Source organism: Aptenodytes forsteri, unplaced genomic scaffold (assembly GCF_000699145.1).
Source record: "Aptenodytes forsteri isolate BGI_AS27 unplaced genomic scaffold, ASM69914v1 Scaffold267, whole genome shotgun sequence".
Taxonomy (NCBI): domain Eukaryota; kingdom Metazoa; phylum Chordata; class Aves; order Sphenisciformes; family Spheniscidae; genus Aptenodytes; species Aptenodytes forsteri.
Window position 1 is genome coordinate 3,792,078 of NW_008794173.1, and position 18,899 is coordinate 3,810,976.

An 18,899-nucleotide genomic window follows, 5' to 3' on the forward strand; every position below is an offset into this window, starting at 1 on the left:
CTAAGACACAAGGTCAGACTTTTAATTATGTTACAATGTGGCCCCTCTGTACTGTTCGGACATTAATAAAAGGAATAGATCTGCCCATATATCGCTGGTAAAAGATCTCCTCTGTAACGGGGGAACTTTTTACTACTGTAAATCCTGCTCTAATGGTTTTATGCTAGTATTTGTACTAGTAAAGGGGTCTCTTGTGCTTACCACTCACTATCTCCTCCTTTTCACCTTGGAATGTTTAACAGATTACGTGAGGATTATAGACCAGATGCACTGTGGAGAACACCCTGCAGTCCCTGTCCTTGATGTCCAATTTCTTACAACAGTGGAGAATAGTGTGATTCTCTTCTAGACAACATGCCTGAATTTCCTTTCCCTTTAGATGAGCTATGGCCAGACACTCCTGATCTCACAGTATAGACAGAGCCTTAGAAACCTTATGACAGCAACATAAGAGGGCCTGGACTCCTTTATACTCAAGCTGTAGCTGGGCCATTGCCGAAATAAGGCAGTGTAAATTCCCTTCTTATGATAGAGCTTAGATTTAAAGAAGAATTTTGTGCTCCGATTTCATACCAGCGGACAGTATTACGGTATAGTGCTGTTTTGCCAGTATTTTTGTGAAGAAGTTTTGGGGGGAGGTTTTTTGGATTTTTTTTCCTGCTTTAGAGTACAAGGTTGACATAAGTCGAAGTTGCAGTGTCAAGTATTTTTAAGTATCAGTTCACTCACTTGAAGAGTTTAAATAAGACTTTAAGAGTCTGAAGTTAAGCTCCTCTTAAAAATCTTCTACTTGAGAAACAATGGACAGTTTTGAGGCCAAGTATTTTTCTTATTTCACTATATTGCCAATTTATGTTGTCCTTCACCCCACCCACCCCCCAAAAAAAACCCCAAACAAAAACCCCACCAAAAACCCCAACCATAAAAATCTCAAGCTCTGCTGGAAATTTTAAGATTCCATGTTCCTTTTTCCCATTTTTCTCATTAATAAAGACAACAAAGACTTCAAACTCTTTCTACACATTAAAAAAAAAAAAAGTTTGTTGATCTTAGTTTAACTACATTTTCCCTACGTTACCGGCAGGTACTATGGCAGCACAATCTCAAAAAAAAATCTGCAGTAATACAGACCCCTAAAGAACATCGTGCAGGAGAAGCTTCCATATAACAAGCCTATCAAATAAAACAGTACCAAAGTGTTGCTATTCTCAGAGTCTCTTAAGGTCACAAACTAGTCATTTATTATTTTTCTGAGTATGAAATCTGGTCTAGTTTCAGAACACTACATTTGTAACACAGGACACAGTTCTTCACAAGAGGACAACAGCCAAACCTGGATTTCTAAAGAATTGTTTTTGTGTTTCAAAGCAGGGGGCAACCTGTACTGTGTTTGGTGTCACAATGCCAAATTACTTCAATAAGTAAGTGAAAATATACACCGTACAGAATACAAATTGCTAAATAAGATGCAAATATAAATGCATACCGTGTAATCTCACTTGCAGATTGCTCTTCTTGTTGAACTTCAGAAGTATCTCCATTATTTAGTGACTCACTGAGATTAGCAAGGGATGTTACAACATTTGCTAGTGTTCCTAAAGCACCCTGGCTTGTTTCAGCCTAAAAAGGAAGAACCGTATTAGTAGATCAAAATTATAGGTGATGTATCATACATAAATTTTTCCCATTTTTAATCTTTGTGTTCTTTTTCCCTTAATGTAACTTTTCCTTCCTCCTGAACACCTACAGGAAAAACAGTGGCTCACAATGATCTTTAAATCCTCTTGTAATCATCAATCCTAGCCCCAGCTGACATACCATGTGGGGAACTACCTGTGGCTGACCTTTTGCAGAAATACGTCCATGAAAAGAAATCATGTTCCTGTTGATCAGCTTATTACCTCCATTCGTACAGATCTTCAGACTTACCCCAACCTTATCTTCTCAAGAGCAAGAATTATTTGTGTCTATGTACATAGCTAAAATAATCTGAACAAATAAATATATATGTTCAAAACTTAATTGAAAGAATAATACCTTGGAGTCAGCAGCTAGGAGGACTGTACCATCATCCCTGATCAAAGGCTGCTGAATATTCACAAGCATTCCCGGATCAAGAAGACCTGCTGACCTGTTCAAAAGCATAAGGCATCTGACAGTCAATAGTATTTTACATTAATCAGAAGAATGTGTAACAACTTATGTCAGAATAGAAGGGATTACCAATTTTTAAATTAACGATTTAATGAAGCTCAGAGTTTATTCATCAGGACTTAAGTCTTTCTGAAACAGTTTCCAAAAAGTAGCTTGAAAGACAGAAAGACTGGAATGTTTTCCTTTCCTGTGCAAAAGCAATGACAACTTCCCAGACAGATATCCTCTCATTTCCTTTTTATGCTGGTTTATTCTGTCTTAAGGAAAGTTGTTGTCTTCTCATGCTTTCAGAAGTCACTTAATAGCTCTAGAGTTATGCATTAGACTTTGGAGGAAGGCATAACTGTGCATTCCAAGTTAGACATTGGACAGCACTGAAGAAAAAAAGTTATGTCAAGAAAATATATTTTACATTCCAAAATATAGCCATAAACAGTCATGTAATCAAGGTCTGCATAAAATCTCTGCTGCCTTTACTTCTGCTACTTTTTGACCAAACATTCTTTCCCTTTGCTGTATCTAATTTAGGGAGACAGTGGGAAGTCTTTGCAGTTAGCAAGGATAAGTTTATTTCTTACTTATTTAACACTCCAGTCTGCATAACCCAATACAAATGCATGCACGACAGGTTCAGGCTGCAGGGAATTTATAGTTTAAGGGGTCTGAGACTAACAACTAACATTGTGAACCACCACAGGCAGCAAATTATCATGTGTTATGCAAATCCGAATCCTACATAAATAATAGAAAGTCACACTTAATGACTATAATATTGTTTATAGGACTGTAAGGGATCTGTAGCACAAGGAAATCTCAAAGAAGCAAATGTATCTGTGAGCAGTACTTTTGAACAATCTGACTTGCAAACAAGAACACTGAAAAACAATTCTCCAAAAAATTTGCAGCCCAATCTTCCTAACTGCGGAGTCACTTGTTCAACAAAGAATATATATTAAATAAATAAAACCTGAATATTGAGATCCAGTATCTTTAGGTGGTTATTATCCATTCATAAACTAACCGGACCTACAGTTTTAAAAATGTGGTATTTAACCTAGAGTTCTTTTTTATTCTACTCAGAAAAAGACAAATCTTGCCTCTATTTATTATGATACGCATTTCCACACCCACTGCCTATGGAGACAGCTGAGAGCATGGGAACCATCTCAGAATATCTTCCATATAGTAAAAGGAAGCTGCTGTTGTTTTGCTGTTGTTGAAACCAGTCTCTTGGGATCTGAATCAGCAGTCACTGCAGTCTCTTTTACTACCGTCTTTAGGAGAAGGAAGACCAAGTCTGCCATTTGCAGATTTGATTTCAGAAAAGTGCTAACCTGACTGCATCATGGCATAAGCCTACATGCTTTTTGCTTGAATATCACATATTTGCCTTGCCTATGCTTTGACCTGGCTGGACAAGAGGCAGCTCTGAACTGAAAACCACCCAGCTGTACTCAGACATAAAAACCTTCATGAGAAGCAGAACAATCTAGGTTGGTCTTGGTAATGGAAACAGATGATTCATGAATTGGAGCTCTTTTCTGTCCAATTCTTTACAGCAGAGGGGAAAAAAGAATATAGGTGTGCCTCCAAAGTAATACGCACAAATAACCTTAAACAAGACCGTTAAACTGAGCTACTCACCGTGTCCCATCTTTATCTGCCACAAATGTTGGAGTTGCTATTAGAGGGCTTCGTAGATCTTTTCTGATATAGATTTTTTCAGTGGAAGCTGCACAGTTGGTCGGTTTTTCACGTTGCACATCAAAAGGCTTTCTTTCACTTTGAACCGCTACATAAAGATAGAAACATGCAGATTTGAAAGGAAATAATTCAACTGAAAAAGACAAAAAGAAAGTAAAATTCTCACAGTAGGATTTCAGTCTGCACAGTTATGATGGTGTATCAGCTCAGTGCAAAACTGGAAATTTAATATGAAGACTGAAGAAACACAGGCTCCAATTTTACTACACCTGTGATTATGTACATTTTTAACTAAGAAAGTCACAGGTTGATCATTTGCTTTAAGTTTTGCTGAACTGGAATCAAAGCTTGCTATTTCACTGGCATTTAATAAGATGGAACATTCTGCAAAATGTGTTTTCAAATTGTTTATTTATTTTTTACAGGTAAAGCTATACCTAAATGTTAGATGCAGTCATACTCTGGATGAGTCAAAACAGTGCAAACCCAGAACAAACCCAGAAAAAGTCAAGATAGGCAAGTTACGCGAGAGATGCATGTTAATTCCCTGGGAGACAAGTCTGCATGATATGCAATTCACTCACATCCATTCATTCCACCCAGTTAGGGAACAGTGTTCCAAAACTAACCTTTTCAAATTTAAAATATTTCTACTTGGTAACCGGAAGAACATAAGCTCAGTCTCCAACGTGCCAAACAAGTGTGGTAAATCTTTTAATAAAAATAGTAAGACACAGTAACTTTGTAATTTTAAAGGAAGTGAAAAGTGCATCTTTATAATATTAAGATATTATTATTAAACAGATTACAGAAAGTTATCTGGAATCTAAGTCACTAAACTTTACAAACTCCTCTATAGCTTGGCATAACATTTGACTGCATCGATTTTTCACTTGAAAATGAGGAATAATAAAATGAATAAAGGACTATGAGGATAATATAAAGAATTTTTAAAAGTGTTGTACTAATATTAATTCTCACACACTTTGCAAATGTAAGCCATAACATAAATGGAGACAATATTTCTGTGCTATTCATTTTACCAATTAATCATATAGCAGTTATTGCTCTAGAAGATTAACATTACTAACAAGCAAACAAAAAAATTCAACCCTCCTCTATAGCCCTTTTGAATGTAACAGTAAAATACATGGATACGTCTCTCTCTATCCTCATAATCAGCAAGAGTTACTTAGTTCCCGATTTTATTTTTGCTAATATTGTTACTGTCAGCAAAATTTAGCTTAAAAGTAGGTATATCCATTTTGTTGGCTTGGTGGATACATAAATATTAACCAGAAACCTGACCCAATGCCCAGTAAAGTCAGTGAGCATACATCCTAATCATATTTGGATAAGAAAGGTTTAGCTTCTGGAAATGAAGCAGTTTCTCTTGTACAAATGTGTCCCCCTATACTCAGCACAGCATGTGCAAAGCACAACAATCATCACTACAGGTCTGGAGTTCCAGAGTGCAAATACAACAAATTTACAGCTTAAAGTTCTGCCTCCCTTGAACTCAGTGGTTGGAACTTATCCTGCCTAGATCAGAGTGGAAAAAGAGAAGTATTTGTTGCTTCACCTTAAATTCTCCATAAATTTATCACAAAACAACTAGATAATAGGCTTCACGAAGTGCTGGACTGAAGGAGCAGAGGTGCTATAAATTGGAAACAAAATACATTGAAAGAGGTGTTTGGATGCTAGCACTGGAATTGTACGAAGCACTGCATACAAACATGAAAGTATATTGTTTAAAATATGACAGTTTATACAATGCCTTATAATACAACGCTCACAAATGACGAAATTAATATAAAAATTAAAAAAGAAAAAAAAACCCTGACATCAACTACTTTCTATCACTGAATGAAAAAGCAGCAAAAATAAACCAGAAGGAAAGCAGATTCTGAACATTAGACTCAGATTTATGTCCATCCATGTTAAAATATTTTGTTTTATAAACATACACTGTGTTTGTAACATGCATTCTAAGTGAGGCTCTAACTGGGCTCCTCAAAGACTACAGTAGTATGAGACATGATTCAAAACAAATCACTACTGCACCTCAGACATAAAATGGTGATGGAAGAAAGGCATGGTAGATGCTTTGGCTGCCGAAAGTTCTGTTTCCTTCAAGCAACATACACCAAAATGGAGAGAACACACTAAAAAGTGGTAGTCCACATATTTATTATTTGGTAGGCACAGTATCACATTGGGTACTTAACACTCACATTCCATTTTCATGCCCATCTCTAGACATTTCTTAAGCCTACAAAACTGGCAGCGATTCCGATGGTGTTTATTGATGATACAGTCCTGGTTGCTACGACAACTGTAGGTCAAATTCTTCCTCACACTCCTTTTAAAGAAACCTTTGCATCCCTCACAACTGACAGCACCATAATGACGACCTAGGAAACATATATATTGTTATCAGATGGAAATTACTTGTATTTTAGCATAAAAACATTTATCTTAAGCAAGTAAAACATTGTAAAAGTCACCCTTTAAATTTATTTTGTATTCTTACCATCATTTTGGACCACGAAAGCATTGTTAAAGTCTTACAGGATGTTTCTTGTTTACCTAGTGTCAGGGCTTTTTGGTGGGAGAGTGGAGAGAAGAGAGGAAGGCTAAGCCTATTTCTGAATGAGAGACCTGTGAAGTGGTAGTTCCCACTCAGGACAAGTACAGATGCAATTCTATCTGCTATTACAGATTATAGGATACATTAAAAGAATATATAGGCTAAAAGTTTAAGTAATTTCAGAATATAAGTAAGATTGCATTTCAAATTTTGTTGTAAAATTAATTTAAAATTCCTATACATATAAATTCTGGTATTGTTTTAATTACATAAACACTTAAAAAAATAAAAGAAAGCAAGACAGAGAGACAGAAAGGTGTCTTCTCTGTAGCATGAAAGCACAGTCCACTTCCTTGGCTAATGTAGAAATTTTACCTCATAGACTCCTTTTTATTGCATGGATCTGAAACACTGAGGATTCACTTGATCTCTACTTGCCTTTTCTGTGATAGAAGATGATCAAAATCCACCGGGAAGTCTTAAGTTTGTTAGAGAGCACTAAGAAGTGTTTTCCTGGAGCAGGTAGACTTTTCTAGGTGACCTGTTTATTGCATGGTTGCCCATAGCTGTAGGGAACCGGACTAAATGCTTCAAATAGTCTGTTTCAGTTACCAGGAGCCATTCAATCATTATTTTGTCTTTCAGCACATGCCGATTTATTATACACTCCAGTTGAAGTACAAACTAATATTCTTCCAAGGAGAGTTTAACTATTCTGTGTGTATAGATACAAAGCATAATGTTATCTATTTCCATTTTAGACTCAATTGCTTTTGCCACCAGCATGGCTAAAATCAGTTGAAATACATGAAACCTCCTCCCTTCATCCCAGTCATCCTTTCAATCAAGTTTCTTGAATACTACTTTCTATGCTTCCTTACCTGATGCTTTATCACCACAGACTACGCAATATTCTACTACCTGGGGCCGCTGAACATCAGCTTTTCCCAGCAAACGTTCCACCGAAGCAGAGTCTGTCACTATCTAAAACAAAATTCCAGAACAAAAAGAGGTAATTAGCCAATATTTTCTTCTGACATGAAAGTAAGGAGTTTTGCCTACAGAACAAGATTGGTGTATCAACTGGGAAGAGGTGGCTGAATTTGAGAATAAGTATGATATGTGGAATGAAATTAAGTAGTATAAAATGCAAGTTAATGAGAGTTTTTTTACTGTCAATAGTGAGACTATTGAAACAGTCATAGCAAAACAAATTCCAAATAAAACTCCTAGCTTTGTTCAGTACAAATAAGTTTCCTCACTTGTGCAGTCAACAGTATTCTTCCCTTCTTGCAATTACTCTCAAACAGCTGCTATATTTTGGCCAAAGATGGTTGTATTTCAGGTGCTGTTCCCATCTATCCCTCCTCTAGCTATTAGGGGTATATGGTTCAGAGAGGATAGCCTGAAGCTGAGATCCGTTATAGAAATAGTTTAGCTTCCAAAGGCCTTGGATTCCAAAACTTCTGTTCAGAATATTCCACTTAACACAGAAAAATTAAAAAAAAGCCCACCCCTCTGTAACATCAGATAACCCATTTAGCATAGTAAAATAAATTTAAAAAGACTGAAAATATGATTTTTTAAATATTTATGTAAGAATGATAGTTCTCCCTGTAAAATACTCTCTATTGTAACAGTAGCAATAAGGACCAGGCGCCTTGGTGTTTTTTGGGTTTTTTTAAGGATGCTAGGAAGAAATCTCAAATTTCACTAGAGATAGATAATTGTTTGTATAATTTGTTTTGCAAAGCTCCCATTGGTCTGGATTATGCTCAAGACCCACAAACAACTGTAACAGAGGACAGCTTCTGCTCCAAAGAGCTTTTACTGCAATGTCTCGATACTGCATTGTGAACATAAGTTTGCTCAGGTGAGTTGTACCTCTGTATATCTGTGAATCTTGAACAGACCATCCGTGGCACTCCTCACAAGCACCATCTTAAGTATTCGCTTATATCTTTGGAATTTTAATGAGAACACACAACAAGGGGTGATGAGTGCAATGGAATGCATGAGGAACGTGAAGACAGGAGGATTTATGATTGAATAACGAAGGCTACAATTAGTATGGTCTAATCCATGTTATTAGATCTTTAGAAAACGATTGCAATTTGTCTTAAAGCAATTATAGACTTAAATAATCTGAAAATCAAAGACTGAAAAACAAAGATCTATGGTCTATCTCAATTACTGTATTTACCTGAATTCTGCCTGGCACAATGTTGTCTGTGGTGGTAAAGATAAGCTGTTTGGCATTAGATGTCTCAGGCGCTGCCAATATCACCTTTCCTGTACCAGTTCCATCTGGACTGGCTAAAATAAACTGTTGCTTTGGAGACACAGCTGAGTCCACCGCTGTCACTATTTGGATTTTTTGACCTGTTTGCTGATCTGTCACAATCTGTAAAACACATTGAAGAATTTTATGAGCCACAGTAAACTTCGTGTTTTAAAACCTTTCATTCTGCCTCAGAATTCTATGATACTCTCTGATAATTATCCTTGTTATTTTTTATTTTGCTATTTGTACATTTATTACACTTGTGCAAAGTTATTGCACTTACCTACCTAAGTGCGAAACAATAAAATCAAACCAAATATATATATATAATATATATGTATCCGCATACCTACTGCATAGATGGAAAATACTAGACAGAGTTGTGACAAGTGCGAGTCTGACATTGTTAATAATGAAGAGATATGGGGAGATCTTGTAATCACATTTAACTGTTCAAAAGGAGTTAGATATAGTGGATCCCAGACAGAGTAAGAACAAAATGTAACGTTAAGGACTGCAGCTGATGAATGGCATGTATATATGAAGGGTATACTCTGCCTAGTAAGACAGCATCACAGAAATTTAATAGAATCATAGAATATCTTGAGTTGGAAGGGACCCATAAGGATCATCAAGTCCAACTCCCTGCTCCTCGCAGGACTACCTAACACTAAACCGTATGACTAAAAGCATCGTCCAGACACTCCTTGAACTCTGATGGGCTTGGTGCCATGACCACTTCCCTGGGGAGCCTGTTCCAGTGACCGACCACCCTCTCAGTGGAGAGCCTTTTCCTAATGTCCAACCTGAACTTCCCCTGATGCAGCTTCATTCCATTTCCTTGTGTCCTGTCGCTGGTCACCAGAGAGAGGAGATCAGCACCTCCCCCTCTGCTGCCCCCCTTGAGGAAGTTGTAGACTGCAATGAGGTCACCCCTCAGCCTTCTCTTCTCCAAGTTGAACAAACCAAGTGACCTCAGCCGCTCCTTTTAAGTCTTGCCCTCGAGACCCTTCATCATCTTGGTCACCCTCCACCGGACACACTCTCATAGTTTGATGTCCTTCTTATATCAAGGCACCCAAAACTGCACACACGACTCGAGGTGGGGCCGCACCAGTGCAGTGTAGAGTGGGACAATCACCTCCCTCAACCAGCTAGCGATGCTGTGCTTGATGCACCCCAGCACATGGTTGGCTCTTTTGGCTGCCAGGGCACACTGTTGACTCATATTCAACTTGCCATCAACCCAAACCCCCAGATCTCTTTCCATGGGGCTGCTCCCCAGCCTCTCCTCACCCTATTTGTACGTATAACCAGGATTACCCTGTCCCAGGTGCAGAATCCAGCACTTGCTCTTATTAAATTTCACATGGTTGGCGATTGCCCAGCTCTCTAGCCTATGCAGATCTGCTACTCCTAATCATCGGCAAACTTACTTCATGTACATTCGACTCCTACCTCCTACCTATTTATAAAAACATTAAAGAGCACTGGCCCTAAAATTGAGAGATCATTTATAAAAACATTAAATTAAAAATTACTCCAGCTGACAAAAAAAGCATAGTGGTACATTCTTGAGTTTTGTATTCATTTTGTATACACCTGACTATGAAAGCTATTTTGATATAATTCATTTACGTATTTGGCTTAATGTCAGAGTTAAAACTACTACTGAAAATAAAATGCTAATTTACACACACTGATACTCCTATTAAATTGACTGTATTAGGTGTCACAATAACAGGGTATTTATTTCCCTAATTTTGATTACCTAGACTTTTTATCTAGTTGTCATGTCCTTTTTGTGTAACATGTCTTACAGAAAGTAAGACATATGCTAATAGTTTAATAGTAAGACTATGCTGATAGTTTTACTAAGCTAGAATGCCTTAAAAAGGCATTAGAACTACCCAAAGCAGGAGCTGAATTACAGAGCTGATGATTTTTCTAGATTACAGAAACTCTTCAGGAAAGATTAATCTTACATTTTGTGATTACAAACCTAAAGAAACTTACACAAAGGAAATGGTACTCAAAGCTGGGGATGAAGCCAGCCTACTATTGAATTTTGGACAAGACAGAGCTTTTCAGGGACTCTTTAGATTCTTATATTTACAGAATAGAATAAGCCATTTTAGGTCTCATATGCATAAACGTTTCAGTGCATAAGTGTATGGACTCTACAAACATAAAGCTCCAAAGAAGCTCAACGGTTAAAAGACAATCATTACCCTTTAGTCCCATTGTTGTAAAACTGTTAAGTTGTTAAGCTCCCCAGAGTTTTCCCTGCCGAGATTTTTTCAGCCTCCATCATTTTCATATAGATCTTAACTACAGGACAATTCACAGTGAAATCTAATCTTGGATTATGACTGACACCACTACGATATTGCCTGTATTTGTTTTGAGGAAGCAGGAATACTCTTTTCTCATCCTAGTATTCTCCTTCATCATGGAGTTGTAGGTTTTTTTCAGAAATAGCAGTGATATAAGGAGGTAGATTATTTTGCAGAACTGAACAAAAGTTACAGTGTAAATACCTACCTTATGAATGCTGAATATTCAGTATGCTTCAGTTATACATGTTATGAGAACATCTACCTTGCAATGAAATATTTATACATATTGATATGGTTACTCTACCAGGCAAAATAAGAGATTGTGTTACCAGACAACTGTATCAAAAATAGAAACCTTCCCTCATAACAGAATCTTGAGAATCAGCATGTGAAACAATAAGGCTGCCTGATTCCACCTTTTGTTGATAACTTCAAGGAATAACATCTTAGATAAAATACATAGCTAAATGTTGTTGATAACTGAAGAACATCTCCTTGGTGCTGTCTATAAAGAAAAATCATAGAGACTTCTTTGTAATTTTTCATGGATCAGATATAAGTACTGATGATAGTATGTAACGGAGACAAAAAAATTAGGCTGGATAAAAAGGGAATGATATTCACTTATGAACTTCACAAGAAGTTCATAAGAAAAACTAATGATGTACACCATTATACATGCTGCAATTTGAATCTTTGAAAATAACATTACAGAAAAAATTGTATCATGTACAGGAAGTATAACGACAATGTCAAAATCATTTAAAACGTGTTTTCAGGGCTGTTCATAGGGGCAGTACCCACCCACCCTGACCAAGACATATCCCAAGAAGAGCCCATCCTGTGATGGAGGCTGCGTTGCCAGGACTGTTCCAAATGCCCTGGAGTACCAGGATCCTCTTTTCCAGCACCACCTCTGGCAGAAGCACATGGGAGTATTGTACTGGCACAGAACAAGGTCAAGGAGGGCAAAAGCTCAGTATTGCAGTACTGCAACACTCCAATAACATTAATACATAACAATTCTTGTATCATTTCTCACTGCATACATTCTGATATGTTAATGGTATCTTTATATTATCTATCAGTAACAATGACCCACTGTGCAGCATTCCCAAAGGCTAACTTTACCCTAAATAGGCTAGTCTCCCACTGGCTCCTAAATATGGCGGGGGGAGAGGGGGGGTGGGGGAATGCCCTTGGAGATGACCATCTTCGGTGTTCTGTTGACAATGTCTGCCCATTTGCTATGGCTAGAGCTCAGGAGACTTGTATACATAGGCTAAATTTAACCTCTGCAAATATTCCTGACTACATCATCAATACAATTATTATATACAGCCAACTAGTCATCACCAAATACATGCTGAGGGAGAAAAAGAGTTTTAGTCGGCACTAAAAATGATCTGTTCTCACAAAATTTAAAGGAAGTCTTCCATAGACTTTAGCATGTTTTTGTATAAACCTAAGTGGGAGGAGGAGGAGAAGAAAAAGAAGATGCAATAGTTCGTTACTTAATCAATGGACTTTTACCTGAATGCGTTGTGGTGAAGCTACAGAGGAGTCTGTGGAAATTATCTGGATACGTTGGGAAGGGCTGGTCATCACTGGAGATTCAGATAGTGAAGTCTGAACAGTCTGCACCTGTAAATAACATACAGAATTTTAATTTACTGTTACAGTACTGAACACTTAAAAATATCTATGTTTATTAGAGATCAGATAGCCCTATAGCATGGAATCTAAATTTAGTGGAAAGGTTACAGTCATTAAACCAACTTGGATTTGTTTTCAATGAATTATCAGAATATTGGCTTTTTTGGGGAACAGAATGAATTTGATACAATGACCAAAGCCACAAAACCAAACCACCCCCCCCAATAAATCACTGAATAATTACTACGTGATCCTTCAGCTTACTGAAATGCAGAAATACTTTTTTCAACTTTCGATTATACATTTGCCTCATTTTTTGCTTCTGTAAAAACAAAATACACCGTATACACAATAATGTATAATGTTACCTATTTCACCTTTTAATAATTTTAAAGTATTTTATGAACTAATTTTTTAATTTTCAGGTAGCCCAAATTTAGAAAAGCTTTCTCTAGGCCCCTAAATAAAAATGTCCTCAACCACAGGAACATATATGGGACAACAGATAGATGGAATCTGCTGGAAGAGTGTACAGAACTCCCATCTGACCAAACTGGCCTTTAGTTTTTATGTCTCTGACCTTATTTCATCTATGAAGCCTTCTGAAAGTGTGGTGTCTATACAGCTCACTTGGAGACAACAGTGATTTCATTTTTCAAGTAAGAAAAATTTTAACTGTCCAATATATTTAAAGTAAACAGTTAAAATTAAGATGGCTGGTTATCTGGATATCTGTGTTTTAGACAGTAGAATAAATTAGAATTCCAGTTGTGCTCATATCCTCTCTCCCTTTTTATTGTGCCCCAATTTCTGTTTTTCTACTTCAGAGTGGTGCAGACTTTTTCTGGAATCTATGCTCCAACAGATCACTAATATACTCAGCATGTATTCAGGTGTATGTGGTTAATTCTTGTTATTCTAGTGAGGATTTCACTAGCATGACAAAGATTAAATTTGGCACTACAACTGAATACTACTGTTTCTTGTTCTATTCCATATCTCTCTAGAGCACCAAACTATAATGCAAATCTAGTTCTGAATACCTAGAAAAAGCCTGAAAAACACCCCTTGCATAGCTATTTTCAGAGCAAAACTGTTAAATTCAACATGCAAGATAACATGGGTTAGACAGCCTTTATCTTCTGTTTACAGAAGGGATATGGCATTGGCAGTGTACATTTACACACATAATTCTACAGTTGTGCATATTTAGATTTTGTGCTTGTTCATCCTCAGATTTATTGATGCAACTGTTAGTACTAATCGTTCCTTCTTAATAATTGTAAATGTAATACAGATGAAGCACTTGTATTCTAGTCCTTACAGTCAGCTCACAGGTAGAAAGGTACTGCTTGCCACTTCCCACAGCCATCCAGTCCCATTTTTATTAAGCTTAGGATATACAGATGCTTGTAAAAAGTACCTTATTTAGTATTATTGGGTTTTTTTCAGATATAAACATGAGCTGAAGCTATTATAAGAGTCTTTAACACAGAGAAGCATATGCAGATGTAGATGTCTATATGTATTTTTTTCACTATTGGTACATGCATTTTTGCCATTCTTAGTTTGGAACCTGACCACACAAAAAATTGGGCTTAACCAAACAAAATCAAAACAAGATATATCAAAATTATCCTGGAAGTTCTTGAAGAATTAGAACATGGTTAGTTCCAGATCTCTTTTTGTTTCTTTGTTTTCAATGAAGTAGAGGGAAAGCTAAATCAGTCTGCTACTCCTAATATAGTAACTTGGAAGAAAATTACATATGCTTATTTGTGCTGTACTCATTACAAAAGCTCTGCTTTCTTGGTGCATTTCACAAGTCACTAGCCTGTGACATGGCTCAACGTTTTGACTCTTGTGAGAAAATTCAAAACAAAGGAGAGAATTCTGCCATACACTGCATATGTTCACCAGTATTTTCAAAAAGTTGCAAAAATATTTGAACAACAGTTAGTGCACACAAAATGCTAGTACTTTGGTGTAGACTACAGCAACTCCAGAGTGACATTGCTGTCCACAATCAACAGCACAACATGGATACTGTTGCAGTCACATTCTTTATTGAAAGTTATTACATAAAGATGGAAAAACACAGTAATATTTAAAAGACTGCCGACAGCAAATTTTACATATGCAGCATATCTGAATAACAAGCACTGTAAATTCTTACATTACAATATAAATTTATGCAGACATTCCATTTCAATTGGGATAAAATACTGCAGTGATGTACTCTATAAAAAGCAGACATTCATTTCAATTGGGATAAAATACTGCAGTGATGTACTCTATAAAAAGAATGAACAGAATATGGCACTACTGATTTCTTCTACACTCAGTTTAACCCATAGCTACTTATTTGAAAACAATGCATATAGGCCAAAACTCTGTTCTTTGGAAAAATGTTCTATAATGTCAATGACTTAGCAGCCTGCATTTTTACTTAAGTCTGCCTAATGCTAAATAAATCTTACTTACATTTTAAAACATTTTGCATTTTGATGATTTCATAATTTCAAATAATTTTATATTGTAAATTGTATCATTTACAATACTTGTAAATTGTGATTATAAACAATAATTTGGGTTTTCATAAACACCCCCTAAGTACATATTTACATTGTCCCACAGAAGCTATAAGACTGTGTTTAGTGTATGACTGATTATAATAATTGCATTCTATATGGGAATTTGAGAGTATCAAATTAGTGTTTAATATCTGCAGTGACATGTGGCCAAAACCAGGAAGCTCACAAGTTGTTTTTATTAAATCCCCTTTTAAACAATCTTGGAATGATTTGTTTATCAAAACTTCTATAGCTGGACAACCAAGTAGTGTCAATTTAGTCATTATTTAAACTTGCATGGAAAAATCTTAATTTTGTAAGCTTTCCTGTTTAATATACAAAAAAGTTCATTTGTGATGTGAAGAAAGAAAAAAATAGTTTGGATAGCAAGGAAGATTTACTGCAGTCTCTTTGGGGAAGCAAAGGTGTTAAAATACACAGCACTTAATGAAGCCATACTGTTCTACTCTCCTATTGCCTGTACCATAATAGTCCCATATACTATAGAAGTAAAACCTAAATCGAACATACTATCTCTAATTATCTTTAATACACAGGTCACAAAAGTTGCATGATAAATGAGGAAAATATACAGGAGAGATGTAGAAATAGTGGAATCTTCTAATTATTGGATGATAGAAGGCATCCAGCAGCAGAAAACGAGATACCTAGTCGAGGAAAAAAAAACAAGACTCCCAAAGTCAAGACTCTTAGAGGACACATTTGAACAATGATCTCCTTATCTTCCATACCAAATTACTATCTAAGCTATGCACCCTGTAAAAGGTCTAAATTAGAGAAAGAAGATCTTTTAAAACTCTTTTCCAGTTCTTTCACCCTCAATTATAGAATCCTTAGCCTTTTTTTGAAGCATCTTCAAACCTTACACCACGATGCACTGCGGGCAACTTGGAAATAAATAGAGATATCTATTTTTCCATGTTGTTCAAGGATTTATAGCAACTTATAAAAAGAATGCCAGTATATATATGGTAACTGCACCGAAATTCTTCTGTAAACATTTTGGGACTAAACAACCATTTCTTTTTTCTGGGTTTGTAAAGTACCTGCTGCAAAGGGGTCCTAGTGTACAACAGTGGTTCCACGTACCATGTCAATAGGAAAACTAGTGCTTTATGCTTTAAAACACTTTCTCAGTTTTTATAGAATGGACCACGTCCTCATGTAAAGGTGATTTTCACTGATCAACTCCAGTCTCCTTTAATATGAGTTATTTCTCATCCTCACTGCATGACTAGTTGGTTATTTTAAGTCTAACAGTCAGTTCTCTATAAAGTTGGGTAAGTTTGAGACCAGCTGCCATAATATGCCGATATGTCATTTTCATGTTTAAATATTCAAGAACATATATTTATTAAACTGAAAACAGACAATATCCTAGTCTTCTCTTCTGAGAAGATATGGTGCACCAATGGAGAATAATTTGTCTAATACCAATAAATGCTTCAGTGTGCACATATAATTTATTTTTATAATTAACACGCATACATAGGATGGTGTAGGACTCTGAAATGCAAAATTTTACCTTCTTTTCAGGCTTGCCTACTTAATACTCAGTGGAATAACAACAGCTTTATATTTCTGACTGCTACTAAAAATCTCCTTTCCAGACTGAATATACATGCCATTGGTTGACAGCAGAACAGCAGCCATGGTAAATAAATCAAATGCACAAATGGAACATATTTTTTGAAATACACAATTTACAAGAATGAGGAAAAAAAAAAAATCTGTCATTTTGTTTGACAGCTATATTTCTACCTTGAGCATTGTCGCACATCTACAAAGGATCAGAATGGATAAATATGTGATGCTTTATTATGGTCCTACCCAGTCAATTGCACCAAATTTGACTTCTTAAGTAAAAATATTAAAAAAAAAAAAAAAAAGGAATAGTAGTCCAAGAATATGCAACACTAAAAAATTTCTATCAGAGACTTACAAGGTTAACTTCAGACAGCTTATATAAATACTATAGGAAAAATAAAGCTATCATTAGTTAGACTCCCAAATAAATTGAATCAAAGTATTCTGAAAGCAAATGGCTTTTAAGTACTCATATCAGGAAGATAATACAGTTTAGCATTGTATTAGGTTCACTTACAAGATTAAACATAACATTGACTAGTCTAATCTGTTGTTCAGAAGAAACTTGACACCATGAAACATGGATCATGTTTAAAGCAACTGCTTTGGAAGCTGTACATGCAAAAACCTTGTCCTCCAAAGTCAATAATGGTATGTTTCTGTAATTCTAAAATATATTTTAAAAAATTAAATACACTTTTCAAATGTATAATACACTTACAATTTCTTTAAGACTGGAAAGAGCCTCAAATGAGACTTCATCTTCAAGAGATGAGGAAAGAAACAAAGTAGGCCATATATCATAGAAAACTTCAGTGCTCCACATAGGCTTAATCATTAATCAACAATCATTTAAAAGTAACCACTAACGCTGTGACTTAGACATAGTCAGAAAATAATACATATAATGTAAAAGATAGGTCAACCCCCCCTAATCTCCCTACACAAAACACATCAAATACACTTATTTTAAGAGACAGGGGAAAAATAATCTGCTTTAATGCACTTAGTACTGTTTTCTTCCTGGAGCTCCCTAGCTGTATACTGTACAGACTCTAGTACTTACAGTGTCCAATTCTTCCTGCAGTCTTATTTACATTTTTCCTCAGCAAACGTCTGAGGGCAAAACAATCCGAGAGAAATGTCGAGGTCACTTTTAGTCAGATCACAGATATTTTCATCCTGTCTCCATACTGAGAATTCCAATCACAGAAAGCAGCCAGTATTGTTTTAAAATGCCCTCTCTGTGACCCTGTTCCTCTGAAGGTCAAGTGCACTATCATTCCCTGTAACCAAGGAAGCAGAATCAACGTGTTCCTGCTGTTTTGCCAGCTGCTGAAGGAGTTTGTCTAACAGTAAGATTAATTTCATCTGGGGAAGATAGTCCTAGGTTATCAAACTTCCCTCTCCCTCTGTTCTCAAGCCCCTCAGCCTGGTCACTGTGAACTGTAAACAGCAAAATGAAATCCGAGAAAAGACTTTGCCTGTATCTTGAATTATTTTCAAATCAGCAAAATTGAAAGGAAAATCCACCACATTCCCTGTGGAGCATCTTTATTTAGCCTCAAAGTTCATTAAGCTAATGTGTTTAAAGGAACATAGGCCTTTCTAAACTAGTCCTGGGCCCTCAAATATGAAGTAGCACAATCAATCTTAATACACTTCAGAATTCATACACTAAGTTCATGACACACGTGTGATTAATTAGTTTAAACTCCTTAACAAAGGAGGCTTAACATGAGGCTGCAGTGAAGGCTGACAAATGGGTGAAAACAGAAAATATTTTTAAATTTTTAGAGAGTGAAATTTGTTAAAGTTATGGTATGTAAAGTTTTGGGAAAAATGACCATGTACTTGACAAGTTTTACAACAGTAAACTTGAATGCAGTGGACTTCCACTACAAAGCCTTATGCAACAAGTGCATGACCTAGGTGTCTTTAAGTAGCACTGGTATTTTATTTTAACTTCAAGGACTCCTAATCTTAGC

General features: G+C 36.1%; 1 protein-coding gene across 2 annotated transcripts in view; it reads right to left on the reverse strand.

Annotated features, from left to right (window-relative positions):
- The window catches only part of NR2C2 (nuclear receptor subfamily 2 group C member 2), a 38,057-nt gene that overhangs the window by 12,471 nt on the left and 6,687 nt on the right, over positions 1 to 18,899 (reverse strand). Inside the window, exons 1-8 of one of the 2 annotated variants that reach the window (XM_009283893.2) lie at positions 17,978 to 18,065; positions 12,608 to 12,718; positions 8,655 to 8,855; positions 7,333 to 7,435; positions 6,096 to 6,275; positions 3,799 to 3,946; positions 2,038 to 2,131; positions 1,487 to 1,620 (exon numbers count right to left, since the gene is read on the reverse strand). In XM_009283893.2, coding sequence (XP_009282168.1) covers positions 1,487 to 1,620; positions 2,038 to 2,131; positions 3,799 to 3,946; positions 6,096 to 6,275; positions 7,333 to 7,435; positions 8,655 to 8,855; positions 12,608 to 12,679 — 932 coding nt within the window. In that variant the 5' untranslated portion in view covers positions 12,680 to 12,718; positions 17,978 to 18,065. Of the gene's footprint in view, positions 1 to 1,486; positions 1,621 to 2,037; positions 2,132 to 3,798; positions 3,947 to 6,095; positions 6,276 to 7,332; positions 7,436 to 8,654; positions 8,856 to 12,607; positions 12,719 to 17,977; positions 18,066 to 18,899 lie in introns of those variants that run through there. The other variant, XM_009283886.2, reaches the window with a different exon arrangement.